This window comes from Carassius carassius, chromosome 18 (genome assembly GCF_963082965.1).
Source record: "Carassius carassius chromosome 18, fCarCar2.1, whole genome shotgun sequence".
NCBI classification, from domain to species: Eukaryota; Metazoa; Chordata; class Actinopteri; order Cypriniformes; family Cyprinidae; genus Carassius; species Carassius carassius.
The window spans coordinates 14,728,556-14,746,527 of NC_081772.1; the positions used below are offsets into that span (position 1 = coordinate 14,728,556).

A 17,972-nucleotide genomic window follows, 5' to 3' on the forward strand; every position below is an offset into this window, starting at 1 on the left:
GTCATCACTCCAATCTTTAGTGTCACATGATTCTTCAGAAATTATGCTAATTTGGCGCTCAAGTAACACATTTAACTTTTCTCATCATTTGCTTTATATCACAAATGTGATGTCAATTTGACTATATTGCAATTATCTCTTTATCTCACAATGAATATTTTTTTTTTCAGTTTTATTGCAACTTTTTTCCGTAATAGCCACTCTTATCTCTCTGCATCTTACAATTTCCAGTTTATTTCTATTAGTTCATGACTTTACACCTCACGATTGATTTCTTATTCTTAACATTATCTTAAAAAAAACTAAATTCATTATCTAATTTCAAACATTTAAAAAAGTTGTGGTAGTAGATCCAGTTCAAGCTGCTTTCTTTTTCGTTGTGGCAGTGCACAATATTTATATTTAAAAAAAAGCATGGTGTGGAAAAAAATCTACTAAAAATAGAACAGACATCTTCAGCCATCTTTTGCATTCCATTGTGACACACTAATCTTGATCTTGCCTACTATATACAGTAGGATGGATAGCATGCACATTGGTATCAGCCATATACTCTGTGTTGGTGTGCATGTGTTTGTGTTTCCTCAAGCTCTCTTTGCCATTCCAATTGTAAATGAAGCACCAGTTCCTTGTGAACAGCTTGCTTCTGGTTACCTAGGTTACGAATGAAATACTGTGATATTGCCTCTGCTTGAACTCTTTGCGTGTGAAAAAGGCCAAATGCTGCAGTTTTAGCTGCCAAAGACTTCAGCGTAACCACCCCTCTCTGTAAAGAATTTGTACAATTTTTGCTTTTGATACCCTGTGACACAATTGTTACTCTGTTTTCTTATTTTTTTTAACCTGAAGGACCAAAAGGATCGCATTTACTCCACCGTGAAGTCAAAGTCTACTTCAGCCACAGTCAATAATCTGAAGCCAAGCACAGCGTACATCTTTCAGATCCGAGCATTCACCGCTGCAGGATATGGCACCTTCGGTCCCAGAGTAGAGGTCACCACCAAGGAAGAATCCACTGGATCTGGTGAGCTAATCAGTATGTGAAACAGCTATTTTAAGGAATTTAAATCTATTTTTTGTTAATTGGCCTACTAGTTTATCTCCAGTTTAGCAAGGTTTTTCATTATGATCTAACCAATTACACTTAAAGGCAAGGTCCAGTTTCTTCGAGATAAAATCTCTGACCCAAACTTTACCTAAGACATTGTGCTTTTTTGATAAGATGTTCTGTTTCGGTTCCCTCTGCAGTTTGTCAATGAGCGCATTATTTTCGATTCGGAGAAACAAACCTAATGAGAAACAGTCTAACCTGAATGTGTCATTGTTTCAAATGCAGGCCACTGTATTACCATCTGGGACTATTAAGCCAAATTTCAGAAACAGTAGAACCGTGCACTCAGCGAGACCCTAAAATAGAGTCAGCCCCTCCCCGCAGCAGAGAGAGGATAAAAAGGGGGTTACAACCGTTCATGCTTTTTCAGTGGAGCTTTGCTTTAAGCTTTTCTACTGTCTCCTTTTGCCTAATAGTTAATTAGAGATGCACAAATATAACAATGCTGAATGATTATAGTAAGCAAATAATTATTTGCATGTTATCATATATGGCTGATTTTAAAACATCTTATTTTGTATAAATGAATTTAAAAAAGAACACTTAAATCCACAAAGCACAACACATGACATGCTGGGAAAAAAAGTCAAAAATCATGATTTAAGAATTTGTTCCTATGATTTATTTATTAGTCTAGGTATACTGTAAACTGGCATTCATTCAAATAAATTATGTTATTATTTACTGGATTTAATTAAATTGTGGCCATGATTTAATTGAATTAAAACAAAGGAAGGAATTAGTACAAACAAGACTGAATTAATAAATCGTGAGAAGAAATTCTGAATTAAAGAAATATATTTTCTATCTAATAATCTTTTACTTCAACAAGTGAATTTATGCATCCCAACTTCATTGTACAGTATGAAAATGGATATTAATTTTGACATTTGCTAAACATTCCATTCAATAGTATTATTAAATTGTTAGTGTAGTTAAAAAATTGACAACCTGAGTCTTAGATGACAGAATAGGTAACCCAAATGAAAGAATATGCGAAATGAGCATGGAATATTAATACAAAATGATTTTTTAATTGCAGCTACAGTCATATCGAGTGAGCAGAATCCAGTCATCATCATCGCTGTGGTGGCGGTAGCCGGTACCATCATCCTGGTCTTCATGGTGTTTGGTTTCATCATAGGGAGAAGGTACGCTCTCGCGGCCCCCATTGATTCTCCGCTACTGTGAGTCTCATATGCTCTCTCAGTTTGCCTTTCTATCCCTCAAAGGCCACCATATCTGTGGAGTTCACACCCTTGCCCACTTACGTGTGATCACACCCACCCACCATCATGTCGTACACTGTGGAAATGTGACCTCTGATACATTTTTTCCCTTACAATTTCATGCTGCTAGCATACACCCAAATTGGGATTCACAACTGCTGATCCTTCCTCTCAATATCACCTTTTTTACCTGTTTTTCATGATTGAACTAAGAAAGCCAGTGTTTTGCCATCTGAAGACTTCACTCATGATGTTTGTCATATAACTGGAATAAACGAATTCTCATGAATCCTTCCCAAACACGTATTACTGTCCTGCATGTCCATCAACACTGAATGCTCTGAATGCTTTGGTGTTCCATATCAGTTCAATTCATTATGGAGTTATTTCCAATCAACTGGCAAGATCATTTCTAGAAATTCCAGATTGCAGTTCATTTACTTATTCTTGATGTTTGTTCTTCCTAAATCTGTTCATTAAAGCCATTCTGAAAGATAATTTGCCAGCACAAACACGCACACCCACACACACACACACAAAAATAATCTAATTGATTAATTTATATCCAAGCTCATTGCTTGGAACAGAACGGAACAGGAATTCACGGCATTTCGATTTCGTGTCGAGAAAAACATTCTCATTAACATTTCCGATTTAACCATTTCTTCAGGTTGTTATATGATATGTTGCCCTCTATAGTCCTACTATGTTTGAAATCGCACATCTGGTCACTGCAGGTCTTTAACTAGTTTTGTTTTGTTCCCTTTGTAGACACTGTGGCTACAGTAAGGCCGATCAGGAAGGGGACGAGGAACTTTACTTTCAATGTGAGTGCTAGCTTTCACCAGCTCATTATACACACGCTCATCAGTGGTGCTCAGCCGCGCTCCTGGAGAACCGTCCTGCAGAGTTTAGTTCCAACTCTAATCAAACACCTGAACCAGCTAATCAAGGTCTTCGGGCTCATGCTTGAAAATTACAGGCAGGTGTGTTAAAGCAGGACTGGAACTAAACTTAACAGGAGGGGAGGAGCTGGACTGAGCCATGCTGTACATCATTGATCATCTTCTGGTAAACCATTACAGCTGTGCCTTCTTATGAAATGTCTAGAACCTTTCCTTTAAATCCTCATATACAGAGTTCATTTTAGTTTAATGCTTTCAGCTAGCGATAAGAGTAGGGATCCACCAACATTGAAATTCTGGTCGATAATTATTTTCATGTTATGCTCGGTAATTGAGAAATGGCCTGTTGTTAATAGGGCTGAAACGATTAGTTGACATTATGGACAACGTTGACAATAAAAAATTGTTGACAAATATTTTTTAGATGAGTAGTCTCATCTCATATGACCTAATGTAAGAGACTGCAATAATGCGGTTTGACCAGTGTGGCGCTGTAGCAAAAGACTGTAACTCAGCTCTCCGAATCCAATTCAAGAGAAGACACAGTGGCAATCCTTCAGAGCAAACGCAGCCAAACCTGAGGCTGCTGAGCAGTGTTGGGATGAATATGTAAATATATACTGCGCACTTTCCTCTCAATAACAAAATAAACACATCAAAAACTGACAGCGGTGAGAAAGCAGCAGTTTAAAACACATCTGAGTACAGCGATGTGGATGTTTGCATGAGCTCTGCAGTTCAGTACTCCAGTAAGTCCATTCACGTCACGTTTAATTATATAGTACTTTATGCAATAGATAGTCTTAAATCAAACAGCTTTACAGTAGTATTAAACATGAAAAGTCAGTGTTGCTTTCAGTTAGAATTACAACGTGATTTTCTGTTATAAAGCAGCTCTCCAGTGTGGAGCTAGCAAATGATAAAATATTTGTATTAGTGGGGGGAAAAACATTTAATTGAAGTTATAATTTGGTTTGCAATGATCAAAGCTTGATCTAACTCAGTACTGTTTTGATTATCATAACCCTATAAGGTATTTTAAAAGAGATTATGTAGTGAATATTAGTTTATCAAACAAAAAAGTCTTATCACTTTTATTAAAACCTTTATTTTATTTCTTATCCATATGACTTACAAAAATATATTTTAGGCAGAATGATGTCACTCAATTAAATGGTGAATAAGAGAGTTGCTCTGCCATCTCATTTTTTGTGCCAAAATATTTATTTGTATAAATTAATTGTATAGTTTAATTATCTGTCTAAATCTGTGTTAGTGAGCACTTCTCCTTTGCCGAGATAATTCATCCACCTCGCAGCTGTGGCATATCAAGATGCTGATAAGACAGCATGATTATTGCACAGGTGTGCCTTAGGCTGGCCACAACAAAAGGCCACTCTTAAATTGTGCAGTTTTATCACACAGCACAATGCCACAGATGTTACAAGTTTTGAGGGAGCATGCAATTGGCATGCTGACTGCAGCAATGTCTACCAGAGCTGTTGCCTGTGAATTGAATGTTAATTTCTCTACCATAAGCCATCTCCAAAGGTGTTTCAGAGAATTTGACAGTACATCCAACCGGCCTCAGAACCGCAGACCACGTGTAACCACACCAGCCCAGGACCTCCACATCCAGCATCTTCACCTCCAAGATCGTCTGAGACCAACCACTGGGACAGCTGCTGCAACAATCGCTTTGCTTAACCAAATCATTTCTGCACCAACTGTCAGAAACTGTCTCAGAGAAGCTCATATGCATAATCGTCATATGCATGAGTGGGCAAATGCTCACATTCGATGGCATCTGGCACTTTGGAGAGGTGTTCTCTTCACGGATGAATCCTGGTTTTCACTGTACACGGCTGATAGCAGACAGTGTCTATGGTGTCGTGTGGGTGAGTGGTTTGCTGATGTCAACGTTGTGGATCGACAGGCCCACGGTGGTGGTGGGGTTATGATATGGGCAGGTGTATGTTATGGACAAAGAACACAGGTGCTTTTTATTGATGGCATTTTGAATGAACAGAGAGACCATGACGAGATCCTGGGGCCCATTGTTGTGCCATTCATCCTCGACCATCACCTCATGTTGCAGCATGATAATGCACAGCCCCATGTTGCAAGGCTCTGTACACAATTCTTGGAAGCGAAAAACATCCCATTTCTTGCATGGCCAGCATACTCACCAGACATTTCACCTAGGGCTGGATGATTAATCGAAAAGTAATCGAAACCGAAATTCAGAACCTCTATCGACTTAATTTTCCAATGTCGGTTATTTCGGTTTTTTAATCCTGTTAATACTTCCCTCTTAAAAGCATACTAGCGCGTGTGTAGCCACATGACTCTGCCCCATCCAGTCAGTGGCATAAAAGCAAAACACGGAGGTGAATGCCGATTCAACACATAGTGATGGCGCGCAAGCGGTGAGCGTCTTCACTTCAGCGGTGAGTCACTTCACTTTGTCAGTTGTATTTGTTTTATGGTTTGGACATTCAAGCGATTAGACGGTTGGATGTGTATTATTCCCATGTTCACGCAGCTGCATTTTGACACGAACACTCATAAACAGTAGCTGTGAAGATCGTGCACACAGAGGAACGCAAAAACTAGTTGTCAGCACTGTCCTGTGATTTATTACTAAAGTAGCTTAGAATCTCAAAATGTATTATAGTATATTTTTCTACTTTTGAAGGAACTATGCTATTTACAACCCACAGCTTCACAATAATATAGAGACAGTATGACTAATTCACACACGCAATCACTCATACTGGTACTGTGCTAATTTATCTTTAGCTGATCTTTATTTATCTCTTACACCGAGCAATAATCTATAAGAAATGTTACGAACATAGATAAAATAACTGCTGATAGTGAGCTATGATGTCAGCTATGATTATCTGATATCATCAATATGAATTTGTTCTGACAGTTTAACTCTTGAGTTCTTGTTATATTGTATTACCATTTTCTAAACTATAGCAAATAAACTGATAATGTGAGAAATGTTGAAGGTGTCTGAATAAATTTTGGTTTGACTATATGTTTAATTTTTACAGTGCTATTATACATTTTATTATTCGGTTTCTGTACCTGGACACTTACAAACTTGAAAAAACTTAAACACTGTGTAAATAGCACAAACAAATAAACAGAACAAACATACAAATTAAACATTTTCAAACAGGCCCCACTGGTACAACCTTCACCGGTACCCTGTTTACAGTACAAACCTTGTCAGTGAACTATGAGGGCAAAAAAACAAAACAGAAACAAAATAATCGTTCATGAATCTTAATCGAGGTAAAATGTTCAATTAATCCAGGTTTTGATTTTAGGCCATAATCGTCCAGCCCTAATTTCACCCATTGAGCATGTTTGGGATGCTCTGGATTGGCGTATACGACAACGTGTTACAGTTCCTGACAATAACCAGCAACTTCGCACAGCCATTGAAAAGAAGTAGATCAACATTCCACAGGCCACAATCAACAACCTGATCAACTCTATGCGAAGGAGATGTGTTCCACTGCGTGAGGCAAATGGTGGTGACACCAGATACTGACTGGTTTTCAGGAACCCCCCGGACCCCCCCCCATACAGTAAAACTGTACATTTTAGACATATTGGCCTTTTATTGGGGCCAGCCTAAGCCGCACCTGTGCAATAATCATGCTGTCTAATCAGCATCTTGATATGCCACACCTGTGGATGGATGGATTATCTCGGCAAAGGACAGATTTGTGAACAATATTTGAGAGAAATGGGCCTTTTGTTTACATAGAAAAAGTCTTAGATCTTTGAGTTCAGGTCATGAAAAATGGGGACAAAAACAAAAGTGTTTTGTTTATAATTTTCTTCAGTGTATATAAATATAACTATAATATATAATTACATAATATATAATAATAAATAAATTTGTATAAGGTTTTTATATACATTTTTGCTGACTTTTGACCGCTTCAGGGTTTCTTAAAACTACTACAGATAAACATTTTTCATTTTTATATCTCCACCCACGCCTATTTGTATATATACAAATAAAATTTAATTACACTAAAACCTATTGTTAGAAGGACTGTAGTCTCGCATAGCCAGACCTTTAGACTGAAGGTCTAAAATTCATGGCAGCATTCATTGGCCAAGGCCCATCCATGAGGCCATTTGACCGACATGTCAAACAACCAATCACAGTTTGTTTAGTTCATCATCAAGTTTCGATGCGTGGAAATGTCGCCACAATAACACACAGGTGTGCAAAACTCATTTCTTTTCAACATATTTCTTTTCTATTCCGCAAAAAATATTTTACATACTTCCATCCAGCGTTTAGTTGCTCGTCGTCACAGTTGTAAACACGATGGCTTCCTTCTTTCGTGGGGGGGTTTGGTGCCACGGTATCTTTGTTTCCAGGCAGAACATTAAAGAGCACGACACACATATCTCACGGAAATCCTGTAGAATTCAACCAATCTGATGATGACTTCGACACTCCTGAAGCGTTTCCACTTTTATGTCCCATATGCATTAGACATTTAGCCAACAGTCCGTGGGTGTGACGTCTGAGGCTGAGACTAGATGGACTGCTATTAAAGAGATGAGAAAGAGAATCCATTACACAATTTTTTTCCTTAAAACCAGTGTTAACATTTTTTCTAGGTCCACCAATAACTGTATTGACCTACTGTTGATGCTCTGAACTGTTACATAGTCACCAAAATACATGTCTAGCATCGCCTATGGTGTAAAGCTAGGCCATAATCCTACAGAAACATGCCCTCAACTCCAGATCTTCATCTAAAGAGAGCTTTCAGAGCTGTCAGCATGAATAGATTCCTCTAGGTGGTTGCCTTCTCTGGATTCTGAACCCCTGTGCCCAGGCCTCTCGGCCAGTAAGATGTTTTCTCTCAGCAGTCCTTAATGAAGCCCCTGGAGATAGCGCTGGCGACTGCCTCTTTAGACTTGCTCTGCTAATGATCAGTGCTGTAGGCAAACTGCTGATTTGGAAACAAAGGTTCAAGGTGGCACAGCTTGCTTGTACAGGGGCAGCTCAAACTTACTAGCGTTCTTGCCCACACCCTAAGGCTTACAGCTTGCCATATTCTCGCCGCTGCGCTGCCCTGCCAAAAACAGCACCAGACGCTACAGACAGCATCTGCTTATAAAGAGAACCTGCTCAGCAATGCAACAGCACAATATGCTGGCTGGTTTTACAAGAGGCAGATAAGGCATGCACCATACTCGTATGCCCAATTTGTTGCTCGTGTTGTGCAGGCAACAGTGATCAACACGTTCTATCAGATTTACAGACAGCTTAGATGGACGAAGCAATTACAGCAGGCAAGAAGAAGGGAAATATCAGGTGTCGTTGCATATGAATGGAGCACAATGCTGTCCGATTGCTTATATCAACGTGTAGGCTGACACAGCCGTGAAGGAGCTGGGGGATATTAGCAGAAAGCGCTCTCCCTGTTCCTTGGCATTGTTTTTGTTACAAATTTGTTTATTTAATTACTCGTTAGCAACAGTCCATTTTAGTTGTTTTCATCCCAGCGTGATGTAGCCTATTAGTTTTTGCATCTCATTAAATGGAGCTTAATGTTGAAGTTGACAGGTAGCAATGTAATTATAGATTAGATACAAAAAATTGGGCGAACACATTAATTGGGCCTAAAGTGTTACATATGAATAAAAGAAAGTCAAATATTGCTAAGTGGGCTTTTTAAATATATTAATATAATTCGTTTTTTATTCATAATTTTAATAAATTAGTTATTAGCATTGTTAATTTATTATTAACAATACAATTCATAATTATTACTAATTATTAACAATTAACAATACAATGAATAATTTAGATATTACTATGAATGATTAATCAATGTTATTGTTATTCATAATAACAATTATTAATACTATAATAGTAATAATAATGAATACTTTAAATAATAATACTATAATTTTTGAATGTTGTTGATTTAAATATTATATATTTTTTATTATTAACAATAATAATAGTTTTTACAATGAATAATTAATTCCATCTACGGCCTTTTATAATTTATAATAAAATTGATAATTATGAATAATATTGATGATGATGATTATAATGATAATAATAATAATGTAATTGTTAAATGTTGATAATACTATTATCATTATCATCATCATCAATATTATTCATAATTATCAATTTTATTATAAATAATAATAATAAATATTTACATGTAATATTTAACATTATCAACATTTAACAATTACATTAATAATAATAACAATAATAATTTTATTAATAATAATTAATTCCTTGGAAGACATTAAAAAACAATCAATCTTAACATTGATAACTGTTAATAGTATTCATGTTAAGAAGAAGCGGAAGAATAGTCTAATTGTGTTTGTTTCATGGGCATATGCCGTGAAATGTTCAGTAATCGTTCAGTCTTGTGAAACCCATTATCCAGTGAGTGACAGCTACGAATGTTGCTGCCATGTTGTACGGCTAATACACCTTCGGCTCCATTGTGAGAAGGTTAACAAGAAAATGTAATAGCGCTTTCATGAAATATGTGGGAAAAAATAAAAGCATAGGTTTTATTATTTGATGAAAGAGAACTTTTGACATGCTATCTTCCATCACAGTGTGCTGTTTAGCCCACAGCCCTGTGCGTCTACCCTCCAGTAATCGCATCATTCCATCAAGGGCTCTGTGTGAGTGTGGCATGCATATTTAATCGTAACAGTAATCCTCTTACCCTTCTACAGTTAAATTTCCAGGCACCAAAACCTACATTGACCCTGAAACCTACGAAGACCCAAACAGGGCTGTCCATCAGTTCGCAAAGGAGCTGGATGCCTCTTGCATTAAGATTGAGAGGGTTATCGGCGCAGGTGAGCTCTTCCCTTGTCTTCTCCGCTGCCTCGCTTTAGTCACACACCTCTCTCATTTATCACAATGACAACCAAATATTTACACTCTTGATAGCAGCCAGAGCATCTCTCCAACCCCTTGTTATTGATAGCGCTGCTGTAGGATTGGTTTATAATTAATATGTCTTCTCCTAAGGCCAGGATAGTCATAAATACATCGCCATTGATGAATTGCTGCCGCATCTCTTTGAGATACAAACCGTATAAGTGTGTTAGCATGTCCTCTATATAGCATATCCAATTATCTGCACTCCCCTGTGTACTGATGCATGGCATCATATAATGCTGAATCCTGCTGTTAGTGTGACTGATATGTATTAAGCTGCATAGGTTTAGGTAACGGTGTCAAACGTGGCCTGGATCTCTAGAACTCAGCTTGCGGGTGGTTGTGTGCTTCACAGGAGAGTTTGGAGAGGTGTGTAGCGGACGACTGAAGCTGCCCGGAAAGAGGGATGTGTCGGTGGCCATAAAAACACTGAAAGTAGGCTACACTGAAAAACAAAGGCGGGACTTCCTGTGCGAGGCCAGCATAATGGGCCAGTTTGATCACCCAAATGTTGTTCATCTGGAGGGTGTCGTCACCAGAGGTGGGCAATTCATGAAGTTCATGTGTTTTCAATGCTGACTGCTTAACTAGCTAAGACTACCTTCACTTGAGAAAAAAAGGTGTACTTAATTGTACTGAATGTGCACTTTTAGTGCACTGTAATGTTTAATTGGTCAAAAAATCACAGTAATTTTTAATCAATTGCATTTAATATGAATTCAAAGTATAATTTTAATTACATTAAAATTAAGTGTCAGCAATATATGCTAAAGTGTAATAATTTTTAACAAAGGTCGGTCAAAAAAATGAAGGGCTTGTTGCAAAATTAAATATCTAAACACACATTAAAAATGACAAGACGAACTGTAGTCCGATGAATGACATGATTTAAATCTGTTAGTATGACTTGGCAAAAACCAGACTGGTCCGATTTCAGTCAGACTTAAGTGTTTACGTGACATTTAAACAAGACAAATCATTGTTTCAGTCCGACTGATACTGAACTTATAAAGCATGCTATAAATCTTCTAAACTAAGGAGAGTTATGACTTACCGTTAGCTCAGTTGTGAAGTCATATTGTTATGATTTGATCTTGTAATTGGGATAATATTATTTGTGGCTCAGGGTTGTTTATTATTATTTTTGGAGAGCGTACACTCTTTATGAAATGCCCGGCCGACAGACTAAAGAGATTCCAGTATGGTAGAATTATCTGTGAATTGTTTCTCATTACTGCTTTCATACAGTGTGTGTTGGCCACGCTTCACTTTAATGGAGTCTGTTCTTTGCTCTTTCAGGAAAACCAGTTATGATAGTAATTGAATACATGGAAAATGGCTCATTAGATGCATTCCTCAGGGTATGTATAAACCACCCTAGACAATCTGGTCAGTGAATACAATATCTTGTCTGTTCTGTTCATTACACCCACTGCGATTTACCATTTCATTGCTCATTCTCGGGCCGTGTTACTGTCAGCCCCACCACGTAGTGGTCAGAGTGTGTGTCTGTTGTGCGCTGGTGATGGATAGACAACATTTCTCTGTTTGTGCTTGCACAGAAACATGATGGGCAGTTCACTGTGATTCAGCTGGTGGGAATGCTGCGTGGCATCGCGGCCGGCATGAGATACCTCTCAGACATGGGCTACGTCCATCGCGATCTGGCGGCGCGAAACATCCTTGTCAACAGCAATCTCGTATGTAAAGTGTCCGACTTCGGCCTGTCCAGAGTGATTGACGACGATCCCGAAGCTGTCTACACAACGACGGTGAGTCAATTAAGCCACTGTCTCATCATACCTGCCTTGGAAGCCCACGGCGCTCTCAGAATAAACAAATCAATCCGTGCATCAGATAGGAGTACAAATATAGATACTGTCTGTGCTGCATTGTGATGCTAGAATGTTACTGAACATCAATACAGTGCTCTCTAACTCTTCTCAGAAGTCAGAAGTCAGAAAGAGCTTTGTTATCAAGTATGTTTACACACACAAGGAATTTGAAGGAATTCTCTAGTTGACGGAGAGTGTAGTGATTGTGAATTTTATTCCACAGGGTGGAAAGATCCCAGTTCGGTGGACAGCAATGGAAGCCATCCAGTATCGTAAATTCACATCAGCTAGTGATGTATGGAGCTACGGGATTGTCATGTGGGAGGTCATGTCCTACGGAGAACGACCTTACTGGGACATGTCCAATCAAGATGTAAGTTTCTCTTTTTGTACAGATGAATGTTTTGTACATTCAAATCAAATGGTTTCTGAATAAAATATAACATAATAAATCAAATATAATATAAAAAAAAATCCATAGAATATTATATATAAAAAATACAATAAAATATGTGTTAATTCCATGTATTAGTTATTTATTTAATATATTTATTTTTAAATCATGCTTATATCAGTTCAATAAATCAGCAGTAAACCAATCATCATCATCACAATATCAGTCATCACTGCTCTAATGCATCAAGGCATATGTTGGTTCTGTGATCATCTTGTTTTAAATTCCTTCGACATGAATTAATTTTTTTTTTTTTTATGCAGCCATCATACATATTTGATCAGTTTTAAACGTTTCTCATGTGGGTTAAATTAAAAAGTCGGAAATTCTTTCCACGTCCTTTCAACTTCATCAAGGCACTTTTAGTCTCTTATTCGTTCAGCTTACTTTATAGTCTTGTAAAACCACAGCTTGCACCAAAATGCCTGTTTATACTCTTTGAACAGAATCTGTAGGTATTTAAGTATTAGGACAGTTAAGCACATCTGACACTTTGAATTTTCAACTGGATATCAACACAGGTGTCAAGAGTGACCTTGTTTTAATGACACATTTTGAGGATAAAAAGGTTTAATGGATCTGCGGAAATGAATGGAGTGTTTTGCTTGTAGATTTCTTTTTTGTATTCTGCTACACTTTCAACCTTTATAATGAGAAATGATAATGCGAGCCAAATTCATCATTAGCAGAGTTCAATCAATTCAAAGATATCTGCTTAGCCATGCAAAACCTTCTGAAAGATCTGCCGAGCCCAGCTTTTCTGACGGGCCAAGCTTTTTTCTCAAAGAAATTGGGACTGCAAAGTGCCGTTCATCATTCTGATCACATGCGTGCATGGTTTTCAAGTTGAAGCGGATTGAAATTCAGATATGATCACGGCTAACGAGATGTATGAGGGGAAGTGTTGTTAATCTGCCGCTGTATGTAGGCACTTGTCTTGTATATGCTGCACTGTTAGGCAGATTCTTTGTCAAAATTACACAAGCTTGAACATCCTCAGAGAAGTTAAACAACCTTTATCAGTGAGACTAATGATGACTTATAATTCTCTGCTCACTAGTGAACATTATCTCTCCATGGTAGTGACTAACTTGTATCAGCCTTTAATGTTATTTTTTGCATACGAACATTTGCATCGGTGGAGTCTTGATACTTGTCAGGCCTCAACGTCAGATGTTTTTATACCCTTTTGAGGGGGAGGCGAAAAACTCCTTGAGGGCTGCTAAAAAAGAAGGAAATATTTACATTTCTTCAACTCTTTCGGTTTTGACACTTTCCTTTCTGTATCTCCAGCCTTGTGACAAGAATAGCAGATGAGGATTTGGGGAAAATAAACAGTCTCCTTCTAGACGAGTAGACGATGGGGAAAATCCTAGATCTGGACAAGCCTTTTCTGTCAGTTTAGCTGCTAGTTGTGGATCCACATTTCTGAAAGTTTCTTTTGCTCATTATAGCTGCATTTTTTAAAATTAAAATACAGTAAAACCGGTAATATTGTGGAATATTACAATTTCAACTGTTTTCCATTTTAAAATGCTATTTTTTTATTGTTTTAGGGTCCCTTTACATTCATAAGCCCTGACATGTGGAGCTAGTCATCTGCACAGACACCCAAGTGACAATGCGTTCATCTTTGGTTTAAACCGTAACCCTGTTAGTTAGTTAATTACATAGACTCATGATAGTATGACAGTCACAAGCAGCTGTTGAGCAGACGGCTTTTAGTGCACTAGCTTCATTCACATCCAGTTTTGGCAGTTCCCTTTTTTATTGCACTCTGGCTCCCTCCAATAACCAGTGCAAGAATAATCACATCTGGTTAGCCTACTTTTCCTCTTTTGTAGTTTGTAATGCTGGAGGTAAACCACAACAGATTTATCCAGCAAAGCTGCTGTTTACAGAGTCCTGATTAGAGGATGAGCAAATGGAGAGCTGGAGGTGCAGGCAGGGCTTTGTGTGCATTTCGTTCTGGATGCTAATGGCTAAGCTGCTTGATTTTTCATTGGCTTTTTGTATTTCTGTCTCTAAACCTATTGGTTTCTTTTCAAGCCTTTTCTAATTTTCCATCTCTGACTCTGATCTTGCAGGTCATAAAGGCTATCGAGGAGGGATATCGTCTTCCCGCCCCCATGGACTGCCCTCCTGGCCTCCATCAGCTCATGTTGGACTGCTGGCAGAAAGACCGAGCAGACCGACCCAAATTCGATCAGATCGTCGGCATCCTGGACAAAATGATCCGCAATCCTAACACCTTAAAAACGCCAATGGGAACATGTACACGGTGAGGACGCCGATTCATTTTTTTTTTTTTACTGCTCGCCGTTATCCATCTCTGCTCAAGGAAAATGATGCCGTTCACAGACCAGCTTTGCTTTTACGACGCATGGAAGTTGCTTGTTATGTTTTATACTCCTGCACCTCCTTGCAGTGTCTTTGAGCCCTTTTATAGGTTCACGGGTAAATTTGCGAACAATTCCATCTGTCCGGCATTTGATTTATCCACTAGGTTTTACGGATGAAAAATAAATCCCGGGGAATCATTAAAGTGAAACAGCCTCCATGCCTTCATGTTCGATAACAAGGACTTTAAATCAATTGTCATAATGAGTGTTTGAGACTTTAAAGCCTTGTGGGAACTCCATTCCCCAGTGTGGTTTTAGACAGAGGAAGTGTGTTTACAATCATAACTGGATCTGTGTCTCACATTGAAGATATGATTTTTTAAAGCTTTGGAAAGCCCTTGGTCCACCTAACCAGAAACCACCTAAAGCAATAGTTCGCTAAATCACTATGAAGGAAATACAATAAACCATGTGTTTTTGTCTGTAATCCAGGTTAGTTAGGGTTGGCACAGCACCAATATCAGTGAGATTTCATTATTCTCAGTTTCAGTACTGCTAAAAGAATAGTATGGTATTGAAAACCTCTTATTTAAAATTCTTATTAATTTCACAAATTAAACTATAACAATGTCATGCAGCCTTCAAATATTTCTAAATTAAGTAAAGAATCCAGTTTTTCAGCTTTAAGTTGTAAATGTAATTGAATTAGACACTATTTACAAACAGTATAACAGATCAAAATTAATGATGCAGACCAAGATTATTATTATTATTATTATTATTATTATTTAATAAATAGCTGTATCAACTATAAAACAAATCTGAAATAATTTTTTTTTAATTAAATACAAAAAGTAATCAAATGGAAAATAAAACTGTTGACATTATTGGCATGGACTGTACTGCATTCTTATAAAATATAATACATTGGCCAAGGCAGGAAATTAAAATAAGCTGGGTAGGATAAGATAGATAGATAGATTAGATAGATAGATAGATAGATAGATAGATAGATAGATAGATAGATAGATAGATAGATAGACAGACAGACAGACAGACAGACAGACTTTTGCCAGTAAAGGTCAACTGAGAACAGGATCATATACCAGTACCTAGAAATAATGGTTCTGTGCCCACATAACATTCATATTTGTTTCTTCCTTTTTCTTAGACCCATAAGCCCACTGCTTGATCAGAACACTCCAGATTTCACTTCTTTCCGATTGGTCAGTGAGTGGTTGGAAGCCATCAAGATGGAGAGATATGTGGACAGCTTCACAGCTGCAGGCTACAGCTCGCTCGAATCTGTTGCTAGAATGACTATCGAGTAAGAGCCCTTTGCTATGATCTTTCCTGCACACTGCCATGCTCTATAGAAATGCATGATCTTTCTAGGAGTAATTTCAGCCCTCAGCTCTCATTCACAATACAATCCAGACATTGTGCTGCATTTTAATCAGATCTCTTTGACTCATACTCAGATTCATCGTGTTGTGTTTAATATGGCCTTTTCTCAGTTTCTTTTTGCCTAGGTAATGAAATACCTCTTAGGCGTTTCACACTCCATTTCTGTGATTTATGAATGTTGTGTTTCTGCTTTAGGGATGTAATGAGTTTGGGAATCTCCTTGGTGGGCCATCAGAAGAAGATCATGAGCAGTATACAGACTATGAGAGCCCAGATGCTGCATCTTCACGGGACAGGCATTCAAGTTTGATGGACATCGGCAGCACTCCCCGATCAGATGAACCAGAACTCTTCAGGACAGCACCGCAAAATGTGTGACACAGCAAAAATAATAAATAAATAAAAAACTACTCGACAACAAAGAAAAAAAACGTTCCGTTTTTAAACTTCCAGAACTGACAGAACAGAATCATTCCTTTGTTAATGGCGAAGGATTTTGGTGAAGGTGCTGGAAACCAAGAGACAGAGAGACATTGAAAACGCAGACAGACAAGAGAGAGAGAGAATCTTAAACGGACAGTGACCACAGGATGCTCTAAAGAACTCATCATGTCATTGAGATGGAGCATTCAAGAGGATTTTTATGCTTTGTATGGACTGTCTTTATCATCAGAGATTTGCTCATAGTTGCTATAGATTTCACTGATTACTTTTTTAAATCAAGGGTGAATATAAAAATAAGCAAATCCAATTCATATGGAGTGAATTTGCTGCAAGTTCTTTTGCTTTGGTTTGTAATATCCACACTAAGGCAGTGTGGGACGTTACTCTTCTACTCGATTGATTTGTGTTAGCTTGTTTTCTCGGATTGTTTTATGGAACTGACAACAGGGTAAACCGTCTCATCTGGAGAGAACCAGAGGCTGAAAACCGACAGAAGAGGTTTGTCTTCTCCAGCCAGCACTATCTACATGAAGCTCTCTCCAGACTGAAGCATTGGCAGAGAAAGAGAGTCAGGCCGACCTGGTCTTTTATATCGAGCAGAAGTATCCCACTGCTTGGTCACGTGAAGCTCCTGAGAGTGATTGGTTGTGTTTAAGAACAGCCCGAGCAGATGTTAGGTATATTTTATGATCCTACACGACAATTCAGATGTGAATTAGTACAAAGAGAATTGCTAACCACTTCAGTTTTGTTTAGTTTTTTGTGTAAGAACTATTACGGTGGCAATATTCTTTCTAAGTTTATATTTACCACATGAATGGATTTATCAGTGCTGTTGTTGAATGTGTACTTTTTATTATTGATATCATTTATCATAAATACATGTTTGCATAAAGAATGAAAAAAAGAAAAAAAGAAAGAAAGTAATTTTGATTTAATTGTTTAAGCAACAGTTTCATTTTTGTTCAGTATCAGTTGGTTTCCTAGCAGGTGACTGACTTTAACATCATACAATGTTGTGGTGTAAAGGAGTAATACTGCCTTAAAACAAGTCAACTATTGCTCTTATTTTTAGGTACTTAGATTCTTTGTGAGATCACAGCTAAGTTGGGGAGAGACTGACTAATATGAGCAATAATTTGAGGTGCTGTATAGACTTTTACTCACGTACTGCTTGGAAATCAGCAGCAGTGCTGTGAAATTTGATCAAAGAGAGTTGGTGGATTTATATACGAGGATCTCTTCACCCAGACTGAGATGCTT

At 37.8% G+C, this 17,972-nt stretch overlaps 1 protein-coding gene across 4 annotated transcripts in view; it reads left to right on the plus strand.

Annotated features, from left to right (window-relative positions):
- The window catches only part of LOC132092506 (ephrin type-A receptor 7-like), a 77,199-nt gene extending 59,571 nt beyond the window's left edge, over nt 1–17,628 (plus strand). The window contains exons 7-17 of one of the 4 annotated variants that reach the window (XM_059498759.1): nt 850–1,036; nt 2,154–2,262; nt 3,112–3,167; nt 10,017–10,142; nt 10,583–10,768; nt 11,527–11,588; nt 11,790–11,999; nt 12,286–12,435; nt 14,604–14,797; nt 16,030–16,185; nt 16,461–17,628. In XM_059498759.1, coding sequence (XP_059354742.1) covers nt 850–1,036; nt 2,154–2,262; nt 3,112–3,167; nt 10,017–10,142; nt 10,583–10,768; nt 11,527–11,588; nt 11,790–11,999; nt 12,286–12,435; nt 14,604–14,797; nt 16,030–16,185; nt 16,461–16,575 — 1,551 coding nt within the window. In that variant the 3' untranslated portion in view covers nt 16,576–17,628. The remainder of the gene's footprint in view (nt 1–849; nt 1,037–2,153; nt 2,263–3,111; nt 3,168–10,016; nt 10,143–10,582; nt 10,769–11,526; nt 11,589–11,789; nt 12,000–12,285; nt 12,436–14,603; nt 14,798–16,029; nt 16,186–16,460) is intronic. The other 3 variants (XM_059498762.1, XM_059498760.1, XM_059498763.1) reach the window with 3 other exon arrangements.
- The last annotated feature ends 344 nt before the right edge of the window (nt 17,629–17,972 follow it).